At 36.9% G+C, this 27128-nt stretch overlaps 1 protein-coding gene across 2 annotated transcripts in view; it reads left to right on the top strand.

Moving 5' to 3' along the window:
* The window catches only part of LOC109108396 (alpha-ketoglutarate-dependent dioxygenase FTO-like), a 133748-nt gene that overhangs the window by 37883 nt on the left and 68737 nt on the right, over positions 1-27128 (top strand). For both annotated transcript variants that reach the window (XM_042727870.1, XM_042727871.1), the window contains exons 7-8: positions 7271-7390; positions 21292-21416. In XM_042727870.1, the coding sequence (XP_042583804.1) occupies positions 7271-7390; positions 21292-21416 (245 nt within the window). The remainder of the gene's footprint in view (positions 1-7270; positions 7391-21291; positions 21417-27128) is intronic.

Genomic DNA, 27128 nt, shown 5'->3' with positions numbered 1-27128 from the left:
AAAATATAAACTGCTATATATATATATATATATATATATATATATATATATATATATATAAATATATACACCCCTGCCCGGGGGCAGCAGCTTCCCCCGGAGGTTACCGGCCTCAACACTCTGACCTGATTGAGGCTATTTTGTTGAAACTGCCCACGAGGGCCTGTGTGTGTTCTTAAATGATGCATTATTGTATTATTTATTATTGATACTAATTTTTATCCCAGCATGCTGTTCTAGCAGAGCTCAGTGTCTAGCTCTTGTTTAGTGAGGTGGACTGCATGGAGATTGCGGTAAGCAGCCCCTGATGGGGGTTCTGTAAAGGAGCTGCAGTGTGTAGGATTAATGGAGTGTGTAAGTCCATTGACGTTGATAAAGGTGAAAGTTTACCTGTGTGTTTAGGGTCGGTGCTGGTATATGGAGGTTCAGGAGAGGTTGTTGGGAAAGAGAGCTTTTCTGCACTCTGTATCTCTCGCTTCCAAGTTTTGAGGGTCTGCGGGGTCTTCTGAAAAGGTGTTGAATTGAGGGCTGTTTCCCCTTACAATAAAAATTCTGTCAACATTTGTTTACCCTCATGTTGTTCAAAACTGTATTTTGTGGAATACAAGAAAATGTCCGAGCAACTCTTTTCTATACAATGAAAGTAGAAAGTGCTAGGGGCTGTGAACTTTCAATTGGACACAAAAGTGGCTCCTTGACACCTGTACTCATGTGCAAAATTCCAAGTCTACTGAAGCCATACGATGATAGATTTGTGTGAGGATTGTGTCGTTATTTTCTGACTCTGTCCACCATTGCTTTCAAATCTAATTTGCTTATACATATTCATGTTTAACATGAGTAATCAGATTTCCATTGATGTATTTTTATGCAAATTTTTTCAACAGCTCAGAACGCACCAGTTTTGCATAAGCACTAGAAATGTTTGTATTCTTTTATATAGTAGGTGGATTTCCAGCCATGTAATTTTTTTTATGCAAAGTTTGTGAAATTTAATGAAACATGTGGAAACGGAACTCCAAGATGCAAATAAAATCAGCTCCCCCAAAAAATGTTTACACTTTAGCACATTTATGGAATAAATTCCTAGATGTGCATCAAAAAGCGCTTTACTTGAAGAAGTTATGTGACTGAATACTTTAGTTATATGTTATTACATTTTGCATCCCTGCATTTCTTATTGTCTGAGCTGATGTGCACACACATATATGGCTCTTTATTTTTATGTGTGCATATGTGGGTTGACAGAGCAAATGGCACAGACTGGCCTATTGATTGAGTCCCAGCAGTGCTGGACTCGAGGGTGATCTGGTGAAATTGATTGGTAGTCCTAACAGTGAGCCTTGTGTGAAAGATATCTAGAAATCTTAACCCATTTGATCTATAAAATGGCACAGTGCTATATCTGCAGGTTACTGTGATGAGCACCTGACCAGTAGCGTAGCTAACTAATAGTTACCGCCAAGTTCATCTGGAAATATATGCTGTCAGACTCTCCACCTGTCACTGCAAGCCTTTTGTTTCTGTCTGTTTCCTCTCTCTCTCTTTCTCCCTCCAGCATATGCAGGTGGCATTTAGTCTCAGTACCTCACAGCAGCAGACGGCTTGGCTCTAAATGCCAATCGCATAGTTTCCAGCTCTGTGCCTGTTGCAGGCCTGCTCTGCGGGAAACTGGCCTCCATGTTGGCTCAAAGCTCTCAGCACTGTGTGGGCTTTCAACACAGAAGGACAGACAGACAATCAGCACGGGGGGGAACGACAGACACAAAAGCGGCAGCTAGCATTTGTAGCCTCCGGCATCCGTAGAGAGGCTGTCAGCGGTCGGCATTGGTCTGAAGCGATTGTAGGTTTGAACCAACACAAAGTGTAGCATTTCTTTGAAGACGGCCATATGTGAAAGTGAACCCTGGGTGTCTGATCTCAGTCCAACTAAAGATGATCCTGTTCAAGCCAGTTTGAATGCTTATAAACTGATAGCCAACACAGGTTTTTATGAAGCTGAATAAGAGAGTCAGGTGTGTGGTTTTATGGTCCATCAGATAAATGGCCTGTCCACACCAGGATTTAAAAACAAAATACATACACATATTACATTCTGACCGTGTGTGTGTGTGTGTGTGTGTGTGTGTGCGTATATATATATATATATATATATATATATATATATATATATATATATATATATATATATATATATATGTATATATATATATATATATATATATATATATATATATATATATATATATATATACATATATATATATATATATATATATATATATATATATATATATACATATACATATACATATACATACATACATGCGGTCAGAATTGTTGGTACCCTTGGTAGATATGATCAAAGAAGGCTATGAAAATAAATCGGCATTGTTAATCTTTTTAATCTTTTATTTTAAAAATTTAAAGGTTTGGGGGGGGTATAATTATGAAATAAACATTTTTCTCTAATACACATTGGACACAATTAATGGTACCCTTTTATTCAATACTCTTTGAAACCTCCATTTGCCAAAATAGTATAGGAGTTTTCTCCTATAATGCCTGATGAGGTTAGAGAACGCCTGACAAGAGATCAGAGACCATTCCTTCTCCAGACCCTTCAGATTCCCATCTATCTATCTATCTATCTATCTATCTATCTATCTATCTATCTATCTATCTATCTATCTATCTATCTATCTATCTATCTATCTATCTATCTATCTATCTATCTATCTATCTATCTATCTATCTATCTATCTATCTATCTATCTATCTATTTTTGTGTTGTTTTTAAGGTTTGTTTTTGTATTATTGTCCTGTTGGAAGATCCAAACATGGCCCATTATAAGATTTCTAACAGTCAGTCACTTTTTGATTTTTTTTTAATCTTTTGTTATTTGATAGAATCAACGATGGCATGTGTCTAAACAAGACGTCCAGGACCTCCAGCAGAAATATAGGCCTTAAAAAATTTAAATAAACATTAAAGAGCAGGTCAAATGGTATTTTAAAGTGTCCTAATATTGTGTTGGAGTGCCCTACAACAGGTTTAAACAAGGTCAGTAAAAATTGTAATTTTCTCAGAACATACATTTATTATTAGAGTGATTTGCCAGTGATTAGGAAATGATTCGTTTCAAGCAAGTTCGAAACAAACCCCTCCCTTCCTCAAACCTACTCTGCTCTGATTGGTCAGCTGGCCAAGCCTGTTGTGATTGGCACAGAGATGAGTCACTGAGCCAGTTAGCCAGTGCTACCATTGACAAAGCACCTTTACATAAAACAATAATATAGTGCTCCAATTCGTTCTTGTAATAATGACATAAAATACAAAAACACTTATGCTAGTGAATCGTGCCTACAGCTAAAGTTTAACTACTAAACTGTGAACACTAGGTTAAAACATTAGCCGAGTGCTAACGTGACTAACTGATGAAACAATACATTTTGTAAACCAAAATATGTCTACTGTAATGTTTGAAGAACGACCGACAAAAGACGCTTGGTCTTAACTTTTAATCAGAACGCAGAGCAGCTGTATCACAATGATTATAAAGTCTGTGTGCTACACTACATTCTTTATTATTAAACGAAGTAATTAGAACAACATCAGTCTACAATAATCGACACATTCTTAGGAAATAGTAGGTTCACAGCGAATTATCAGAACTACTTCAGTAAGACAATAATATTGTGCTTCACCTGGAAACCTAAAGCTGCACTAGGTATACATAGAGTATATCACACATTAGCCCAAAAACTTTTTTTGAGCACTCAGTTGAAAATGTACACAGTGTTTCAATCCTGCTACTTACAGGTTGTGCCAAGATTAGAGAAGCAGTTCTTGATAAAATGACATGCACACAACAAAAGGATTGAATTGTATTTCTGTGGTATCCTTGAACACAGCGTCTTCTTAAACATGATGTAAACACACTAACTAGCGAAAGTGTTTGTGGGCAGGTCAGACTCTGGTCGTATTTCGTGGGCAGGTGGGGATTATGCAGATGTGTTACCCAGTGATGTATACCCGTAACAGGCAAAAGATTTGAAAATATAACGACTCGTTAAGGCGATTCAGAACTGACTCTCTCTTTTGAGAGACAGTATCTTAATTTATCATGCACTTTTTTGATTAACAACTTTGCAGATTGTTTTCATTTAAGGATAGCTACATTATAAACTGCAAAAGAGATATTTTTCAAAAACCCATATGACCTGCTCTTTAAAAATGCAGCAGTATATCTCATTGTACACATGGGGTACTTTTTACACCAAACCCATCTTGAGTGCTTGCTGCTAAAAAGCTATTTTTTTTAGTTACATCTGACCATAGAAGCTAGTCCCATTTGAAGTTCCAGTCGTGTCTGACAACTGAATATGCTGTTTTTTGGTGAAAGCATTTTTTTTTTTTCTTGAAGCCCTCTCAAACAGCATGTGGTGATGTAGGTGCTGTTTGATAATTTTTTTTAAGGTTTTCTGACCCCGAAACTCTGCAATTCTCCAGCTGTGATCCTTGAAGAGTCTTTGGCCACTCAAACTCTCCTCCTCGCCGTGCATTAGGACGATTTAGACACGTGTCCTCTTCCAGGCAGATTCATAACCTTTTCTGTTGATTGGAACTTCTTAATTATTGCCCTGATGGTGGAGATGGGAATTGTGAAGCTCAGTTATCTTTTGCTGCACATCAGAAATATATTATTTGTTTTTTCTCATTGTGAAGGCTGATTAATTTGGAATTTGGCCTTTGTTTTCTCTCCTATTTATATTTCTGTGAAACAGGAAGCCATGGCTGGATAATTTTATGTTCATAATAACCCTGGTGTGCTCAAAATTGTGAATATGAATGGGAATATATTTCAGATATATTTTACTCTTAAGAATTATGTATTTTAGAAAAAAAAAGAAACATTTATTTTTATAATGATATTTTCCCCCATTTTAAAATCTTATTCTCTAATGAAAGGTTAGATTTTTGTGAAAAAAAAAGATCAAAAGGATTAACAATGCAGATTTATTTTCATAGCCTTCTTTGATCATATTTACCAAGGGTACCAACAATTCTGACCACAATTCTGTGTGTATATATATATATATTTATACACACACACACACACACACACACACACACACACACACACACACACACACACACACATATATATACATTCATACGTGTGTGTGTGTGTGTGTATATATATATAATTATTATAAATCACAAATTCACTTTTTTCTGTATTTTTGACCCTAAACTTTAAATGGTATTGTTTAAATATATTTGTAGCTATAATATAACTCTGAAAATTCAAAAGCACACACTTTCATAAACACAGTATCTGGCAATATTGTGTCTTAAATATGTTACTCCATATGAATTTCAGTTTATTGCACAGTTAAAACAATCACAACCATGCTGATATTTTAAACAACAAGCTCAAAAGAGCAATAATCAAAATGTGTGTACTTTAATGTCACTCAGATGCTCTGGACCAAACCAGGCCAACTATGCAGTGAAATCCAGTAAAGAGACACGGTGCATGTTTGGGTTGCTGTTCTATTGTTGTGTTTTCGGAGTGTTGTTTAGTTGTAACTCTTAGCTAAGGCGCAGAGGGGCCTGTTGTTTGGAGAATGAATTTTGGAGCAGTGCTTTGTTCAACCGTTGTGGGAGGGCAAATGTGAGGTGCTTACATTTACATGTGGGGCAGACACAGATACACACGTGTACTTGGCTACATTAAGCATCCTTTGGAGGGTTAACTCATCACTTCAAAAGAGTCAAAGATGGGGAGATTCCCAGAGGAGAAAGGCTGAGAGCCTGTGGTGGATTCTGTTGCTCCCTGTAGAGAGAGAAAGTGAGAGATTGATGGGATGAAGAATGAAAGCAATGAAGTAAAGAACGAAAAGGATTCTTTCGACTGAGAAGGAAAGGAAAGAGAAGTGTGTGTAGGTGAGATGTTTTCGGCGTGTGGGATAAATCTTTACGTCTCTCCTGGGTGTTACATAGCAGCAGACATAAACAAAGGAAACGAAACAACAAACAGGAAAACAGGAAATGCAGATGTCATCAGCCCCCTTCCTATTGTGATGACACAGTTTTGATCAGCGGTGCACAAAAAACGCAAAGATGTCGAGTACAAAGCAAGCAGTTTGTTAATGTGTGTGGTTACAGAGAGGTGTGTGTGTGATTTGTTCTGCATCCATTGTCCTCTAGGAGTGTGTGTGGCTACCTGCGTTTCCTTGTTAGCGTGACCTTAACGTGGGTGTTTAGTTTTGAAAATGACTCCCACCACCCCATATAAATGCCCTTCCCCCGTCTCCCCTCCTCACCGACTCAGGTGACTAGCGCACAGTTCCCTCCGCTGCTCTGTTCTGCTGCTAAATTGCCCACTGATGGATGGATAGAGTTTGATAAATGGATGGACGTCTGGATTGCTGTTGTTTCAGACCGTGCTGTTATAATACACTACACATAGGCCAGAGTGAGGGATAGTGAAGAATGACTGGAGCACAGAACATTTTTGTCCAACAACCACATTTTACAGACTATCAAGCACACTTGACTGCTGTTTTTTTTAGTCGTTGTGAAGTAGATGTCAGCTGCTTGCAAGGGTTTGACCTCTTGTTCAAGGACTGGACTTCATTGGTCTAGTTTTCTTGTACAGGAAGGCAGAATGAGTTAGTTTTTTCGCTAGCTTTTTAAATTGTTCTTACGTTCAGAAACCAATAGTATTAAAGGAATAGCTCACCCAAAAATTAATTTTGTCATCATTTACTTACCATCATGTCATTCCAAACATGTGTTTCTTTCTTATGTTGAACACAAAAGAAGAGATTTTGAAGAATTTTGAAGAACCAAACAGTTCTTGGTCCCCATTGACTTCCATAGTAGAGAAAGAAATACTGTAAAAGTCAATGTGGACCATCAACTGTTTGATTACCAGCAATCTTCAAAATATCTTTTTTTATGTTCAAAACAAGAATTACATTACATTAAATTTTAATTACAATTTGTTTTTAGAAACATTTTAATGTGCATGGATGACTTTATGTATAACATTTGATCAACAATTTGTGTCAGTTTAGTGCAGGACTACCTGTTTGTCCAACCCATGCCAGACAAAGATAGTGATTAGTGAAACATGTAAAAAACAAAAGCAAAAAAAACAAAAAACACCCTGATTAATTTTGCAGTTCTTTTGTTGTCTCTAGTGTAGAAATGACACCGTGCAGCTTTAACATCTTGACCCTGTGTTGCTCCTTTCAGGTGGAGTTTGAATGGCTGAGGCAATACTGGTTCCAGGGCCGGCGTTACGCTCGATTCTGCAGCTGGTGGACTAAACCCATGGAACAGATGGAGAAAGACTGGAAGGAAATGGAGCGAATGGTAAGAGTGATGGAGTGAACTGTAAGCAGGCCTGCACAGAATCTGTGCCCAGATTGCAGCTGAATTCAGCGTCTGACATTTAGCACTACATGTGCGTGTTTGTTTACGAAATATTTTGGCTAATTTGATTATGCTTTCAGCTACCAATACAGTGTTGTAATCCCAGCACTGCTTAACACATTTTACAATATTTAAACCAAACAAAACATGTGGTAAATGTGAAACAAGTGTGCAGATGGAGTGAGAGAATAGGAAGTACAAATTAGATTTTGAATCTGCATTAAATCCGTTTTAACACAATCATAAGACCTAGTCCTATTTTTTGCCTGCTTACCTGTCACATTTTTTGTCATACCAGTTTTTATTTTCATTTTTTTGTTATATATATATATATATATATTTAGCTGTCTTTTGCATTGATTAGGACAATCTTTGAAGAACATGAAGACACATTTTAGTTTTGTTCTTTATAATTTAGTTTTGGTGGTTTAATATGAGGAATATTCCACATAGGTATTGTCTATGTGCTGTTCTGGGTAAAAAAATAATCTTTGGGTATCCTAGATAAACCTATGAGGTCACATTTTCCACTGAGGCATGCAGCTTGTCTGTTTTCTGTAATAGTTTGTATTTCTAGATGGCTGAGTTGCTCACGTCACATTAGTGCAGTTCAGAAAATTACATTTGATTTAAACCACACAGGCCTAATGATGCAGTTTTAAATATTTACTGGCCAAAGGTATTTGCTACTGCATTATTTATTTATTTATTTATTTTTTGACATTGCCTGTCCCAATAGTAACCCTTCTGCCCGCAGATGACCCCAGTATGCAGAGCGGCGTCCAGGCTCTCTGTACTGCAGAGGTTATATAAATCTAGACGATCACAGCTGATCAGTATTGTCTGTTGGACACATGTTTGATGATCCATATGTCTGTGTGTGTGTTCAGCACACAGCTCTGCTCTCAGAGCTGTAGTCACTTTCAGTAGGGGGCACTGTTGTATCGTTATATTCTGATTTCCTCTGACTGCCTCTTTCACTCTTTGAGCAGTAATCACATCTAATGTGCTGCTGGGGCTAAGGACCGCTCTTCAGCTAGCCGCTCTGTGTGTGTGTGTGTGTTTGTGAATGTGTAGGAAGGGGTGAGACAGTCTCACTGTGAGACACTAGTCTCCCTCTGTTAAAATACACATATATTTTAAGACATTTTAGATATGCATAATGGTTTAAATTGTAAACACACTTAAAAAAAAAAATTGTTTTAGTTTATATAATGTAAGTGCCGTAGTTTTTTGTCAATGCTAAATTATTTTCTTTATAGTAGTATTGTGCATATTTGTAAATAATACAATAAGATAAAAGAGAATCTTTAATTTATGAAATTAAATTATATATTGTTTTGACCACACAAATCATTTAAATAAATATATGTACAAAGGACGAGGAAAAAAAAATCCATCCATTCATCCAGCCATTTTTGACTGTATTTTTCTTTTTGTAAATTCGTCATTAATTCTTACTTTTTCTTTTTTATTGTTTATATATTTTTTATAAATTGTGTGTTGGTGTATTTTGTTTTGATTGATCTGGTTTATTGAAGTTTATAGTTAAACAAATATTGAATTTGTAGGATTGTTAGAGCTTAAATAATAGCTCATGAATGTGAAATACATATTCATTTGAATTCTTAATATCTGATATTTCCACGGCTGATTTAAATTCATTTAAATATGATTTCAACAGACAGTCATGGCATTTACCAGAGACATGTGTTTATCTAGATTCTTGGGAATTGTCTCGTTGGCCTTCCTGCACTCTTCTTGATTTTTCCGCAGTCCGAGCAGGTTCCGGGGTTGGCTGGTCCCTGTGTTTCTCCGTGTGTTCACCCTCTTCCTGCTGTTTATTAAAACCGCTCCTCTCCCATGGGGGTTTCTCTCTTTCGTTTTCCTTCTCTCTCTTTTCTTGTGTCTCCCTCTCTTGCTCTTCAGGCTGTTGTGATGCAAATTTTCACCCCTCCATTTGAATGACATCCTGATAAAACAACTCTCTCTCTCGCTCTTTCTGTGGCTGTCTCTCCCCCCTCTCCAACCTGTACCTCATGAATTAATATGAACTGCTTAATGGAAACAACATAGGAAATATAGCAGAAAATAGAAAAGGAGAAAGAAAAGAATAAAGATAGCCATTTAAATGTGCTCTGATAAGATGAGGTAAATGTTATCAAACATCAGGTCTCAGGTCCCTTTCCTCAATTTCTCCCTCGCTCTCTCTCTCACACACACACACACACACACACACACACACACACACTGGGTGAACGTCGGGTCCCTACAGAGAAGCTATCGTACTCCTCATACACCACTGACATTTATTTAGGCTTTTAACAGTGACACTTTCATTCTCTCCTTCTCTCGATCTGTCTATCCTGCATGGCTCAGGAGAGATAGTTGGCTATATGCAAAATATTTTAAATACCATCCAGGCATATTTTCTTTTTTTTTTCTTTTTCATTTGTACGTGGTTGCAGGGCTGAGAGTGAGACGGCTGAGAGCGAGACAGGTCTGTTAACAGTGTTGTGGGTTTATTCTGATGTTTTAGGTCTAATTTGTCACTTTTTCCACTTCTGTCGCTCAGAGCGTCACATCAAAAAGCTTTTTTTCGTCTCTCACTGCATGTATTCTATCTTTCTGCCACAAACGCCGTCATCAAATATTGTGTGCTGAAACATTTATTTTCAGACTGAATAGAAACTATGATGCATTTATGGATACAGTGAGCCGTTTAGGTGCATCGTCTGTGCCTTCTCGGTGGTGTTTGTGTTGGTCTTTATTTGTGTGTGTCGGCTCGTGCACAGTGACCGTTTCATAATTTCATCCTCTCCGTCCAATGAAAGAAAGCGAGTGAGAGAAAGCGAGCAATCATGACTGCAGGGGTCACCATTGATATCTGATTACGTTATTGACCTAGCGTGCGTGTGTGTGTGGCAGACAGGAAGGTAAAGACCTCTCTCCCCAGCGAGAGAGTGAGAGTGAGGGTCAATGTAAATGTTATTGCAGTGTGAGCTCATTTGATCAAAGCCACTGAAAGGTTAAGCGAATCCAATCTGGTTTAGTGTGTCTGAGGGTAGGGGGTGTATATGTGTGTGAGGGCAGCGGAGAGAGAGAGAGAGAGAGAGGATTATCGTATAGCCGCTGAAATGCTGGATGTGGTGCGGAGCGCTTCTCTCTGTCTCTAATGCGTTTAGACAGCAATTGGCCTTAATAACCTTTATTGACTTCAGTAGGTCAGTGCCAAGGATCTAATTATTCAAGTGTATCAATTTCATCTAGTTTAGAGCTGCCTCGTTCTGATAATTATTTTAAGGTCGACCGGGGCAATTAATCTCTATTCACTTATTTGATGAGTTTGTAAAACATCATAAATGTAATAGCTTTGCTGTACATTTTCATCATCATAATATTCCAGAATGCCTTTTGTAGGGCCGCTGTGTATTTTCCTATGTAGCTCTTTTCTGTCTTGTGCATTATTATTATTAATTTTTATTTTTTTTTAAATGTATGCATACTGGAGAAATATTTTACTACTGATATTCTGTAATAAAATAGATCTCAGATAAAATGTAGCAACAGCAAACCATTTTATTATTAGAAAGAAAATATATATGTGTGTGTGTGTGTGTGTAAGTAGGAGAAAGAAAATAATAGTTGTTATATATATAATGATAATAATATGTTTAAATAATACCATATATTGAATCAGTCTGCAAGTGTTTTTGTGTGTCACTGCTAATTTTGAAAAATATAGTTTCTTTCTCTTTTGGAACATTTATGTAATCATGTTTTTCTCAACAGTTGTTTCCTGTCAGATCAAAATGAATTACAGATTCATTTACCTGCTTTTTCCTTCGGCTCGCCTGCTTAAATAACAGCAGAAATTACCTCCCAATTTCTCTTATTACACTTATAAATAGTAAATAAAAGGCTCCTAATAAATTTCACAGTAAGGGATGGTTTTTACTGGAGAATGGGGGGAAAAATGGGAAGAAAAGAAGCAGGAAAAGGGGGGCGAGGAGAAAAACACTGTACAGTAGAATTTGCTGGCAAAAGGTATTTATGATTCCCTTTGAAGTCCTTATTGAGCAGGGTAAGCTGAATTTTAGCAGGCCGTGATAGTGGGGAGGGTAAATACTTAAACCCCTTTAGAGACTTTCATGCGCTGATATGCCACTTGCAGGCTGTGTTTGTGTTTTCTACCTACAGGGAGAGCGAGAGAGTGGTCGCTGGCTTTGTACCTGCATACAGAAGCTTTTACAGATTCTTTTGGGAGGCAGGGAGACTGGTGGGTTTGTGTGTGGGATTGTTTTTTTGTGGTGGCAGGGATGGAAGTAAACACACAGAGCCTTACGAGTCCCCGAAAGACCAGTTATGCACAGTCGGCTAACAGACAAAAATACCACACGTTATATCCCACCAGCAAAGCTGAAAACAATCTATTGTGGTCAGTCTGTTACTGGATTGATCAAATATTTTGAGGTGTAACTAATCACTGGTTTTACAACAGGTTGCCAGATTAGTGAAGTCAAATGTTTGATTGATCGATTATTAAACTTGAAAGCTGTGCATGTACATTACTGTTCAAAAGTTTGGGGTGGTAAGATTTTTTAATGTTTTGAAAGTAGGCTTTTATGCTTATTAAGCCTGCATTCATTTGATATAAAATATACAATAATATAAATTACAAAATACAATGTAAAATATTTTGGGAATACTTTAGTATAGGGACCAATACTCACTATTAACTAGTAGCTTATTAGCATGCCTGTTATTAACATATTGACTGTTTATTAGTACTTAAAAAGCACATATTCTGCATGACTAATGTATTCTACACCCCTAACCCAATGCCTAAACTTAACAACTACCTTACTAACTATTAATAAGCGGCTAATTAGGAGTTTGAGGCAAAAGTCGTAGTTAATGGTTTGTTAATAGTGAGAATTGGACCTTAAAATAAAGTTTGACCAATATTTTTTTTATATTTTAAAATATTAATCTATTTTACAAATTGTTGAATGAATTGTTGAATTGTTCTTTCTTTCTTCTTATTTTTATAAAATGAATTTTTACAATTATTGTCAATGTTGAAAACAGTTGTGCAGCTTAAAATTTGTGTAGAAAAAAAGTGTTAGATTTTAGAATGGAAAGTTCAAGAACATCATTTATTTGAAAGAAAAACCTTTAATAACAATTTTGAATGTTTTAAGTGTCACTTTTGATTTTTTTTTATGCTTTCTTGCTGAACAATATTTACTTGACCCCAAAGCTTTGAAAAATTGTGTATCATTATATAATACAAAAATGCCTTTCCCTTCAGAATTGTGTCAGATCTGGAAAGCATTTTCCACATATATATATATGTATATATATATATATATATATATATATATATATATATATATATATATATATATATGCATATATATATATATATATATATATATATATATATATATATGCATATATGCACAGCATTTTGTAGAAATCCCTACAGATTTCAACAAGATTGGAATGACCAGCATTCCCAAAGTTTGACCATGTTTGTTTATTTAATACTTTGACTAATTTCATTATGTTTTCAGCTACCCATAACAGCGTAGTACTCTATTTACCACATTAATACCATGTTTAAATCCACTTCCCCTAAATCCTACAAATTTCAGCACAGAAGATGTAAAGGAAAAAAAAAGCATACAGAATGGGACCGGTTCTAGTTATTAGTATCATCATGTGCGTGTGCATGATTATATGCAGACGCTTCAGTCTTGTTCTGCTGGTGCTGAGTGTAGCTCAGTGTGTGCAGGAGCAGACGTTCTCTGACAGCCGTTGAATTCTTTGAAGTTGAATTTTTATTTTTCTTAGAAAACCAATAAGTGCTTTATAATGCTTGATCCGTCTTATCTCCCGAAACCCTCCTCGCACTCCTCGGTTTATTTAGCACTTTGTTTATTTATTTATTTACTCTGCAGTTTTTCCGCCTCGCTCCTTGATCAGCGAGATAAGCAGCTGAAGAAAGAGGAATAAGATCTGGAATTACATACAGACCATGACTGATTAATCACTACTGGGGATATACACAAAAACACCACACATATACAGTATACTTCATTAAATTCCACAGAGACGTACACAAAACGTCTCTGCCAGTCAGGTACATGCCGACCTTATTTAGCAGATATACGTCTTTGAGTGTCTAATGTGTCTGTCTTTCTTCTCTATCCCTTCTTTTAATTCCCTTCTTTAAGTCACCAGGTTGGCTATCATGTTGGGGCTCTTAACCGAGTTAAGCCACGCTTCAGAACAATGAGGGGAAGAATGAGAGATCCTGATGCCTAGCCACTGTAAAATTGTCAGATTCGCTTGAAAAATCGCAAAGAAAGAGAGGAATTATAAAGAAGATATTGCAGATAATTTGAGAGGTTTTAGGAGAGGAGGGAAAGAAAGAAGATGATATAAAAGGAGCCTGGGAGAAAGAGAGCTTAGAGCGTGTAGTGCAGTCTGGTGGCTGGTGCGTACTCAGAAGTTGCAGTCTTTGTGTTTGTTTGTTTGTGTTTGGACAGAAGTTGAGAGCGAGGGATGACACTCTGGCTGAGATGAATAGACACAGATGTGTTTGATAGTAAACACTCTTTCCCTCTCCAAGGGGAAATGTTCCTGTAGAAATCTGTTATGATCCCCCTCGCTTTCAACTCGCTTCCGTTCTCTGTCTCGCTCTCCCTCTCTGTCTGTTTCGTATGGTGCTGTGGAAAGTGGCAGATGATTTTGGGATTAGAAAGCAAATTCAGCATCTTGGCTTGACCACAAGAAAGTCAGATCACATGCTACAGGCGAAGACTCTTGAAACTGTAGCAGATTGGTCCTGAGCGATAACTCGCATGAACGCTTCAGGTCCACTGAACCTTGAGTTGGAAGCAGTTGGATTTTTGGAACTAATAAGAGTATGGTGGGCTTTACCTGTAAAATATTTGAGAATTAAGTTTTATTTTGAAACGTGTTAAAGATATAGCTTATTAATTTACATTCCCGTTATGAGCCGGTTTATTATGCGTTTTGAACAGGTTTGATGCCTTCTGAGCAGATTTTGTGCTTTTATGAGTAGGTTTTACTTGTACAGGCTATGAATATTATCCTCTGCTGTTTTCTATGGTGTACTTAATGTGAGTGTCTGTTTGTATCTGTCTACCCACTAATATTATACTTACATGTCATAGTGAATGATTCCCGCACATATTTCTTAAAGCATTCTCGCTGGAGGTATTAAACTCCGATTTTGGAAAGAAAATTCTCTTATTTCTTATTTCTCTTACACTTACTCATATATAGTTAATGCACTGGAAAAATGTGTCCTGCTATACAACAGCCCTCAGGCTTCCCAAAACCACTGATGCATATTACTTCATTCACTTCACTACTGATATTTTCAGCATTTAGATGACATATAAATTACACAACACGGTGTCTCCTATAACATCATACAACTTGGGTTGGGTTTCGTTCTTTTAGTGGCAAGCCAACGTTAATCTTTTTCCCAAATGGCACTTTTCAGCCACCGTAGAAAAAAGACACATAATGAAAATGGCTTCAGGTCTGTGTGATGGTAATCTCTGCCTAGAGTTCACATTCTTTAAGTGCTGAAAATGAATCTGTGTGGAGTGAGGAGAGAGTGAGGTTTTGGCCTCGCTCCCACTGCCAAAAGCTTTCACTGGCAGGAGAAACGTGGGTACAAGATGCTAATCTCTAATCTCTGATCAGCAGGCAGATCCAGAAGGAGATGGAGGTGGAGAGAGATGAGGCATATGTGTATACATATGTTTGTGTATGAGAGAGAGTGGAAGTGGTTCTGAAGTCACAAAGTAAGAGATGCATTCAAGAGACCAGCACACGTGATTTTAAAGACACTGATATTGTATTAGTTGTCATAACCAACCATAAAGCATACATGCCACCGTTTAAAATGTTTGGAGTAAGATTTGTAAAAGCTCACCAAGGCTGTATTTATTTGATCAAAAATACAGAAAAAGCTGTAATATTGTGAAATATTATTACCATTCAAGATAACTGTTTTCTACATTAATATATTTGAAAATATGTTGTGGAACGTTATAGAGAAGCTGCATTTTCAGCAGACATTACTCCAGTCTTCTGTCACATGATCCATTAGAAATCATTCTAAGAAGCATTTCTTATTATTAGCAATGTTGAAAACAGTCATGCAAATATTTGAAAAAAAAAAAAAAACTAAATTTTCTTTTCCTTTTTTGGGGGGGTGGGGGGGTGGGGGGGGGGGGGTTAATAAAAAGATCAATAGGTCTTTTTTCTTTACTGTTACTTTCTGATCTAATTTAATGCATCCTTGAATAAAAAGTATTAATTTATTTATAAAAAAAAAAAAAAACATTACTCACCCCAGGTGACTTTTAGTAGTGTTTATGTATATATTTTCATATAATTACATATAATAATTGCATATTATTACATATAATAAATATAATTAAGTATAATTACACACAATAGTGGTGGATAATTAAATATAATTAATGGATAATTGATATAATAGATAAATTGAAAATTATTATTAATAATTTAGTAATGTGAGTCAAGTCAAGTCACCTTTATTTATATATCGCTTTAAACAAAAAAGATTTGGTGAAAGCAACTGAACAACATTAATTAGGAAAGTGTGTAAGGCAAAAGATTGAATAATACTTTGCATTAAAACATGGTATTACTAAGTACATTTACTTGAATTATTAGTAGAGCCTTTTTTTTACTCATACTGTTTGTATTCTCTGGATGAAGTTAAAATCTTTTGGGTGAAACTGCTCTGCAGATGAGATTTTCGGAGCTTATATTACGTATACAGAAAGAGTGGTAGAATCATTAAACTCTTAATCTATAGACATATTAGACGGCAGATTTGGTGATTTGAGATGTTATCAAAGGCTTTTTGGTTTGCAGTTGCCTTTTTTAAAACGTTCCCACCTAAAAGAGGCAGAGAGAGACAAACCATGGCAGATAAAGGAAGAAAATAACAAAGCTTTTAGCCTTTGCCTCATTAGTTCAAGCAAAAAGCATATGTCCAGTTGCCTCTGGCTAGAGGAACCACAATCCCCAGCACAAAAGCCTGCGGCCCACAGAGCTGCCCTACAATGCCTTCAAACACGGTCACTTGTTGCGTTGTGCTCTTCAGCAGCTGGGTTTCTATTATCTGTCCCCTCCTCTGTCCTCGGACACATTGCTGTGATGTTGTGAACACATTTTTCTAATGTTTTACACTTCATATAATCCATTCTCTCAGCGTGCTGGCTCTGAGGGGAGAGGTAATTGATGAGCCTCAGAGAGATCAGAGGGTCAATCTGGCTGAAAGGCCAAGCTCTCAATCACACACACACACACACACACACACACACACACACACACACACACACACACACACACACACACACACACACACACAGGCATGTGTATATATATTGTCTGTGCTCTACGTGTTAAACGTGATATGTGTGATTCAGTCTGCCATGGTACTCTGCTGTAGTTGTACCCTTACAGTGCTTCAGTGCATCAACTGTGGTGAGGACCATCTGTGCTGGACATAACAGAACTCCCCCAAAACATGTCCCACCAACTATAGTGAGATACGTGTCTGTGCATGGGCACAGAAGGTCTAAAAAATATTTGAACACCTGATTTACACTATAAATGTATTGATGATATTTATTTATAAGAAAGATAGCAGTTTTCAAGCAAAATGTTTGAGATTTGCCATGTTTTGAAAGATGAAAACAATGGGAATACTGTTTAAAATGTAATGTAGTCGAGCAAATTATTTGGTTGTCAGACATTAGTGGAGTACATGTACTGTTTCTGATGAAGACTTTGATTCTCGACTGTGGAAAACATGTTTTAAATTGACCCAAAAGTTAATGTGTGTAGTATGAATATAATTCTGACATTTTGTATGCGACATGTTGCTAGTCATGTGACCTACTATGTCGGTGGTGTCACTGTTCCTGAATACGTGTCTCCTGTGGCCTCATTGGACATTAAAAACCAATCAGATATATATTTTGGAATCGTGGAACCTTACTCTTTTATGTGTACTTCCTATTTAGACTCATTTGGCATACTGCTTTTCACATACTAGAAAGAAATTGGGTTCGGAGTAATTACCCACACTCTTAAAAATAAAGGTTTTTGCAGTAATGCCACAGAAGAACCATTTTTGGTTCCCCAAAGAATCTTTCAGTGAACAGTTCCTAATAGAACCATTTGAAGAAGAAGTAACATTTTTCCACTAATGAACCTTTTCTGCATTTGAAAGTTTCAATGAATGTTCAAGGGTCTTCGTGGAACCATCCATGCCAATAAAAACATTTATTTTTAAAAGTGCAACCCCTATTTTGGTAAAGTTAGTTCTAAGTAAATGATCCACTTATATGAATTTCGTACATTCCTTAAAGTGATATTCACCAAAAGAAAAAAAAGAAAAAAAAAAGAAGCAAATTCTGTCATTGTTTACTCACCCTCATATCATTCCAAACCTGTATGACTTTCCTTATTCTGTGGAACATCAAAGAAGATATTTTAAAAATGTTGGTAAACCAAACTGTTTTGATGACCATTAACTTCCATTGTATGCACAAAAAACACTAAGACGTTTCTCAAAATATATTATTTTATGTTCCATAGAAGAAAATCATAACAAATGAATGACATGAAATTAAAATTTTTGTCCAGTGTTTGGAGCCACCGTAGCCACTTATTGAGAAATCGAATTCACTTTGCATTTAAGTTATTGAATGATACATGCAGAAATTGCATTTTACTCCTTTTTATATCGTATTAACATAAAACTGCCTTGAGCACACTAATATCCAACTCATAAGTTCATCAAACAGAAAAAAAAAAAAAAAAAACATACTGTGAAACATACTGTTGTCTTGCTGCCTATATGTTTTATGAATTGATTAAATACAGTCTAGCTGTGTAAATTTAGTGTGTGTGTTTGTCAAACGTAGGTTTTTTTAAAGAATGCCCACTGGCTGTTATGCGTTTCAAATCCTCATGTCATACATTATCTTAGATTGGCGCTAGCTGTTCAGGTTTCTGTTGGTATTTTAGATGGCCTTTCTGCCATTGGTTGGCTGATGTACCTGTCACATAGTCCTGGTGAGTGTGCATGTGTGTTTATTCTTCCCCTCTGTTAGCGTGGGGTAACCTGAAGTGTGTTTCCTTAGACAAATACACTCAGCCGCCTCTGTTAGTCACTTGCCCTCTGTCTCACCCTCTCCACTGTGGTCCTGAACCCAGGAGCGCTGCACAACATCACCCTTCTGATGACAGCTACCGTCATTTAGGGGTAAACAAGCACATGCACAGATAAGGTGCACATATATAGGGTGGTAAGCGTAACTTAGTTGTGAAAATTTCTCTCATCAGCACAGTTTCTTTCTCTTTCACACACACACACACACACACACACACACACACACACACACACACACACACACACACACACACATACACACAAGATCGTTAGTCACTGTTGTTGTGTCATCTATGTTTAGTCTGATATGATTCAACTGACCTCGTGACCCTGTAGTCAGAGTTAGTCTTGGCAGACTCTTTCAGCTGACGCTTTCTGAGACAGGATGAGTCTAACAGGTAACGATCGCTGACAGGTAATGCTTCAGCGAGAGACAGAAGTGCTGTCTCATGGATGAACGGGGGATGAAAAGAAATAAAGAAAAAGAGATTGCTGTGAAGCAGGTGAGGTGAACCAATGCTCAGAGCACTTTTTGCGTATGCTTCCTCACCTGTCAAACATTTTGGCTCCTGCTACTGTAGAGGAAGAGAGTGAGAGAGGGACAGGTTGGGATTTTGCATTTTTTTAAAAAAAAATGAAAACAAAGATAACTTTGTAAAATATATTTGAATATGTTATTTTTTTTATTGTTATATAAAAATGTTCTACCAATCAAAAGTTTAGTGCACATGCATATATGTAAAGTAAAAAAAAAAAAAAAAAAAAAAATATATATATATATATATATATATATATATATATATATATATATATATATATATATATATATATATATATATGTATATATATATATATATTTTTATGAAGTTGATACTTTTCAGCAGTGATGAGTTAAATTAATTGAAAGTGACAGTACAAACATTTACAGTGTTAGAAAAAAGATCAATTAAATGCTGTTTTTTTACACTTTCCATGCATAAAAATACTGAGAGTATACATCACGGCTACCACAAAAATATTAAGCAGCACAACTGTTTTAATCACTGATAATAATAAGAAATGTTTCTTGAGCATACTACAATGATTTCTGATGAATCATGTGACACAGAAGGCTGGAGTGATGTCTGCTGAAAATCCAGCTTTGTCATCACAGAAATAAATTAATTTTGATATAAATTAAAATACATAATATTATTTTAAATTGTAATAATATTTCACAATATTAATGTTTTTACTGTATTTATGATGAAATAAATGCAGCTTTTGTGAGCATACCAACATTTTCAAAAAATCTTACCTATCACAAACTTTTAAATGGTGGTGTATACTGTATTTACACATTATTATGTAAATTATTATTGTGTTAAAAAAAATGATGCACACAGAAACATCATTGCATAGCAAATATAATTTTGTCCTGCTGTTTCTGATTCTGGCTTAATCATTAGTGTTTGTAAGATTGAATCAGCAGCATAAGTAAAGAGTAGATTTGACCTCTGACATGAAGGGAATGAATGTACAGTATATTGATTTGTTTAAGCGCTGGCTAAGAGCTTGTCCACAGGATTGCTATTACAGTTCAATTCCTTTATTTTCTTTATTTTCAGATAAGAGCTGTTGTTTCTTTATTGAGGATGCTCAGGGATCCATTAAGAGCCAGAGTTGCTGTGCAACCCTAATGAGGTTTTATTCTGCCTTGTTTGTGCCAGTCATAAATATATTACTTAATAATCACTCATGAATATAGTTGTGTACTACTAATTTATGATTGTTTGAAATGCGGAACGTAAAAAAAAAAAAAAAAAAAAAAAAAAAAAAAAATGCATTTATTTAGCCTTACTGTAAGATATTGTGTGACCATTGTCTTGCCTTATGCCATGACTCTTAATCTCATTTACAGTTCTTCTTATTCAAACTTCACATCCTGGTAAGTTATGAGATGCTCCACGGCTAAAAATGTTTTATCAGCATGTCTTCATGCAGTAATTTGAATATCTTTAAATTTTTGTAGCAAATTGTAAACAATCACTTACAGTAGTTGTGGTTTCTGTATATAAAGTACAAAACCATTTAAATTGCAGGTTTTTCTACATTATTAAAAATCCAGTAGAAACAGTAATATTGTGAAATATTATTTCACTTAAAATTAACTTTTCTAATTTGATATATTTATTCCTGTGATGGCAAGGCTGAATTTTCGGCAGCCATTACTCCAGTCACATGATCCTTCAGAAATCATTCTAATAAGCTGAAAGATAGAAATCAATAATAGGCTGATGCGGTGCTTAAGAAACATTTGTCATTAATATCAATGTTGAAAACAGCTGTACTGTTAATTTTTGTGGAAACCATGATATTTCTTTGATGAATAGAAAGTTCAAAAGAACAGCCTTTATGTGAAAAATAAATCTTTTGTACCATTATGAAACAAACAAACAAAAAATACTGACTACTGATCCCATACTTTTGTACTGTGTATAGTATAACGTTGTTGAGCATAATTGACTGACTGAGCGAAACTGATTTTGTGTGATTTCTAGTTTGAAGTTATAAAGCGACTGTTCTTTGTTTGCAGACTCAGCTGCTGCTGGATGTGGTGGAGGACGAGAACACGGTGCAGGAGAACAGAAGAGAGATGGCAGACATTTTACTGAACGCCCTGACGGACAGACAGCAGCACAGACAGACATGGAGGGACAGGTATGTGCCTGTGTGCCAAACTCTTGTGCTTATTGTTACATCTTTAGTGAATTGTATAGAAGCAAGGTTTTTTTATGTTAGCAGGAGAACAACCCTTTAGGCTGAGAGAGTTCACACAAACACACACATACACGTGTGCTGATAGCCCATTGACTTCCTTCCTCTGAGATAAGGGCGACTGAGAGACATAGCCCATTTGTTCCGATAACACAGTGAACCAGCCGTACACACAGATACAGATACGCATACCAACACACTAGCACACACTCCTCCTTTCTCTTGCTTTATTACTTCCCATCAGACTGCTGTGTGTGTGTGTGTGTGTGTGTGTGTGTGTGTGTGTGTGGTAATCTGTCTTCATTTAGATCAGACCATTAGTCAGTATGGCCTGAAAGAAGTGGATTTCCCGCTTGAAATTCTTGCATCTTAACTTTAAGAAAAATAAGGACTCCTCCCTGTCATCTTGTTTCTGTAAAGTGGCCTCTTTAAGGGGGTCCTCCCCTCGCTTTGACCCCAGAGTGACACCCAGGGCTGCTGGTACCTGTAAACAGTGCTGATGTTTTGCTAAAATTGCGTTCTTAAATCAAATGATGAAAACTATGGACCAGACCGAGATTCATTTGGCAGATGGCATCAAGGACACATCTTCACTATCTTCACTCCTCTGTGTGCACACACTGCAATGTGTTTGAACTCATCCCTTTCCACTATCACTTCCTGCCCCCCTTCTGGAGCGAGATAACGTCACTCTTCGGAACATCAGGCACAGGTCTGTAAAGTAGCTGTCAACAAATCGCATTTAGGTAGGGGAGGCAGATAGCTCAGGCTAAGGTTAAGACACACTGTTAAGACAAAAATGAACTCATAGCTGATAATATCTCCTCCGACACGAGCTGATAAAGTGAACGTCGTACACCGCACACCTGAATGCGGTGATGTATTAGTACTATTATTATGACGGACTGTTATAACAACTATCATGACTCACAGTGCCCAACACAAACATCCATTTCTGACCACTCTTCTTGAAAAGAAACTTCTTGGAGCAGCGTGCTAAATCATGTCGCTTATTTTGCCATGAAAGGTTGTGATTGTTTTATTCATTTAGCATGCAGCAGGCCCGCTCCTCACATTATGCCTTTCTTTTGTCTCTGTGTCTGTGTTTTGAGTGGTAAAAACCGGGTGATGGATGGTTGGCGCTACAGGCTCATAAACATAAGCACAGCGAGCTGATTGATTAAGGCTTTTATTGTCTTACAGACATTTGCTTTCTTAAACAGTAGTTGGAGTGTTGCAGACTGTGGGGCCTCTGGACCTGCTTTCAGCTATCTGAAGTTACCCTGAGGCACAGAGATGCTAAATGTGACTGTAGGCTCCTCCTGTTGACTTATGGGTACTCAGGCTTATTAACTTACCACCTCCAGACATTTTGGGTCTTTATTTTTTATTATCTTTCGATGGACTCATTTTGGTCGTTTACTTTTTTATTTTGCTCTTGCAAAATGAATATGACAAGACAGGTACTGCGGTCACCTGATTCTTTTACTAGACTGTCTCGCTTTCCCGTAACACACAACATGTGGAATTTAAATTTAGCAATTAAACAGTGAAGCAATAAATATTTGCATAAAATAGTCTAAAGTGGTTCAGAGGCTCCTTTGGAAGTTAGCTGAATGTGTAAGTGCAGTGTATGTAAAGGGGACCATATATGCATATCCATCTGTGGTTTTGGAATATTCTGGAATGATTTGCTCTTAAAAATGTGTTGTGTCTTCCATAGGTCAAAATCAAACACTTACAGAAGGAAGATCTCTTAGAGATTCATTTGCATTGGCAGACGAAAGGGGTCGGCCTTGGGTTTTGTTTCATCCATATGCAAGCCGCAGTGTTGTGGGTCAGAACCATTGATCTCGCACCCTTTATGCCTGCACAGACGTGCTGCATTTCGAATTTACGTAAAAAGTACACATGTGAACGCGCTCAGATAGAACCGACCTTGCTCACATCTCCTGTCACATCTACATCCATCCTTTGACCTCTGCAGGGGTCACAGTCCATTCCTGCGGTGGGCAGATTGCGTGTTTGGGAGGTGATGAAGGGGGCAGTGCCGGGAACAGCTGTGTGGTTTGTAGTGACCGTGCTAACTGCTGTAGGCTTTGTAAGGTCATTATATGATAATGAAAATGATTACTGAATTACATGGGGGTTTAGGAGAGGGGAGGGGAGTGAACGGTCTGAGTTTGATAAATGATCTCTGAAAATGCCCATCTGTCTGCACCCCCCTCTCTTTCAGTCTCTCTCTCTGTTATGTTCCCCTCTGTGTTTTTGCTTATTCTGTTTTTGGTGTTCTTGCATTGCCACTCAATTACAAAAGGTGATAGAGTAGTAAATGGAGCAACAAGAGAGGTGTGAGAGGAAGTGTGCATCTGTGTGCATGTTTAGTGCTGGACTCTCAGTAAAACCACAGGAGAGAGCAGCCACCGTTCATACTTCCTGTCAGATAGCAGAAAAATGAACTCACCCTCCTCTAGATACACAAGATGTCTGTCAGATTTAAGTGGACGGGGCAGATTTAGGGCATAATTTACTAAAGCATGTAGGTCATCCAAAACCAGTTTTTTCATAGACGAAAAGAGCAGCAGAGCATGCACTTGGATACATGGCTCTTATTAAACACTTAAGTTATTAATCATTTTATTTAAATCTGAAAAGATTTATGAACTGCAAAATGCTTCAGTTGATCTGTTCTCTGCTGTTTCCTTGTGTTATTTTGAAAATGTCTATTAAACATATTAGGGTAATAATTTTTTTTTTGGTTTTTTTGTTTGTTGTTAATTTTTTTTGTTTTTACTATTACTATAAATTTATGTTTTGTTTAATTAAATTAAAGCTAATCCAAAACCTAACCATATAGTAAGTACATGTAGGTTATTAATATTACTCAATACTTAAATGTATAATTACACTGTAACAAGGACACCTTAAAATAAAGTGTAACCCATGTAACACTTACGTGGTTCAATTCATCAACATTAAGTAATGCATAAGATATCATAATATATATCTGCATTTTTTACAGCATTTATTATTGCTGTTTATTTTTGAGATGATATTACAATTTACAAGAGCTGTTTTCGCTTTTAAAATGTAAAGTACTCCCGTGACGCAAAGCTGAATTTTCAGGAGCCATTACTCCGGTCTTTAGAAGTCATTCTAATATGCTGATTTGCTGCTCAAGAAACATTTCTTATTATTATTATCAGTGTTAACAATTGATGTGCTGCTTAATATTTTTGTGTAAAGCATGATACATTTTTTTCAGGTTTTGATTTTTTTTTTTGAAGCATTATACATTTTTACTGTCATTCACTGACACTAAACTTTTGAGTGGTAGTGTTTGTAGAAATTAATAAATGCTGTAAAAGTATAATGTATGCATTAACCGGTGTTAACTTATAGAACTTTGTTATAAAGTGTTAACAAAATATGTCTTGCATATGCATGCATTGTGGCAAATGTTTGTTTGCATTTGAGCATGTGAGTGTTGCATCCTGGAGGCCTCAGCTGCCCTCATCAGTCACCCTCAGTGCGTGACCTTTGACCTCAGGCTCTGAATGTCTGTATTTTAGTGAGTGTCTCAGTGTGTTGAGTGTGGTGTGACCTCTCGTACTTCACCTGGGTGGAAACCTTCTGAACAGAAATGCCACAGGCTGTCATCACACACTCACACACACACAGAAAGGTCATGGAGTTCAGAGGGCAAGCAGAAGTTTCTCCACAGACTAGAACATCAAACACCAAACATTACACTCACAGGCAAACATGATAGGTAACTCACCTATGTTTTGGCAATACAAACGAGGTCAGTGTTAATGCTTTATGAGTAATGTGCATTAAATAATTACATTGTTTTAGAGGAATAAAGTTATTAACATGTTACTTTTTGAATTAACACCATCATATTTAGTGCTTATATAGCACTATACTTTAAGTAATGCACACTTTGTATTATATAATATTTTTGCAAAGCTGTTACTACACTTTATTTTTGTTTCAGTTTTGATTTTAGTAATTTTATACATATTTTGGTTAGTTTCTAAGGCAACATTGCTATTTTTTATATTTATGTTTTTCATGTAATATTTGTATTTTATATTTTTTTAGCTTTATTGCAGTTACTATAAATAATTTTTAATAGTTTTAGTTTTGATTTGACTGCAACTGCATTCAACTCAAATAACCACATTTATATTTGCAAAGCTAAAACATTAAGTTAAGACATTTAGGAAAAATGTATTCAGGGGGGTAGGTGATCAATTCTTGTATTCCGCCACAACATGGCATGACACAACATTACTAGCATTATACTATTAAAAAAGTCAAGCGTTCAGAAAACCGTAACTAACCAAAACTAACATGTTAATTTCCTTAGATTTACACTCTACATGTTTTTAGAAGTAACACAAAAGCTATACTTAAAACTACCATTCCCAAGCACTGATTGCAGGTTTTCCCTCAGTTGGTTTGTCTTTATTCCTCAGTCTCACTTTCATTGGCACACAAATTCACTCCACCGGTTGTCATCTCACAAGGTACGGGGTGTCTCCATAGCTGTCAATCCTGCGGCGTATCTTTTGTCCCAGCAGTGACTGTGTCCCTCCCACCAGGGTCTGACAGAGGACAGACAATAGAGCTGCTGTCCCCGAGTGGAGGGAAAAAGACTGTTAACGTCTATCTTCAATGAGAACGGACAGGTTTACCCTGCACATGACAGCGCTGATGCTGGGGAGACCTTTACAGTTCGTAAGAATGGAGATATCATGCACACACACACACACACACCTACGCTTGAGGGTTCGATGGCGTTTGCTCTCGCTAACTCATCAGTTTAATTACCCAAACTGCTTTTGTGTGTGTGAGTTTGTCTTCCAGTAAGTAGGGCGGGTTAATGAAAAAGCCGTAAAAACATACAGGTACACACCCATATGGGAACATGCTTACACACACACACACACACACACACACACACTCATGGACTCGAGTGTAAGTGCAGTGTGTTTTTTCTTACGGCCTGTGATGGGTGTTTTAGCATCGCTGACTAGAGCTTCTTATGTGTTTCACCGAAGGCTCCAGTGCTCACGGGCAAACACCTGGACTTGCTCTCCGTAAAGACACACACACACACACACACACACACACACACACACACACACACACACACACACACACACACACACACACACACACACATATATTCTCCTGCTGGTGTGTTTGCTCACTGCACACCGCTCAGAGAGGTAAAACATTTATTTGTGTGTGTCTGGGTGTGTTTCTTTTCATCATCGACAGGGCTGTAATTAGTGTGAAAGTGATGGTTGGGCTTAAAAGCTGTCATCTAATTTGTCTGTCTTTATCGAAACAAACATGTGTGGTCCCTCCATTGCGACGTGCGTGCGATGTGTGATTACCAGTAGAAAGAGCGTCTGAGAGTTTGATCATAAATTACTCCGCTATGCCTAAACCACTGTTTAGCAATCATAATGCTATGCGAGACATACCCACCATGGCTGCCGTCCCCTTTGTATGCCCACTCTCGTATGCCTGTGGTTGTCAGGATTGGAGAGTACATGCAGTGACCCACTCGGCGAACCGCTTGGATTTAGGGGGCACCAGTACACACACTAGAATGTCATTCTTATTATATTTGTTTGT

This window comes from Cyprinus carpio, chromosome B7, assembly GCF_018340385.1.
Source record: "Cyprinus carpio isolate SPL01 chromosome B7, ASM1834038v1, whole genome shotgun sequence".
Taxonomy (NCBI): Eukaryota; Metazoa; Chordata; class Actinopteri; order Cypriniformes; family Cyprinidae; genus Cyprinus; species Cyprinus carpio.
The sequence above is the reverse complement of the archived record's forward strand: the minus strand, read 5'-3'. Positions and strand labels throughout refer to the sequence as shown.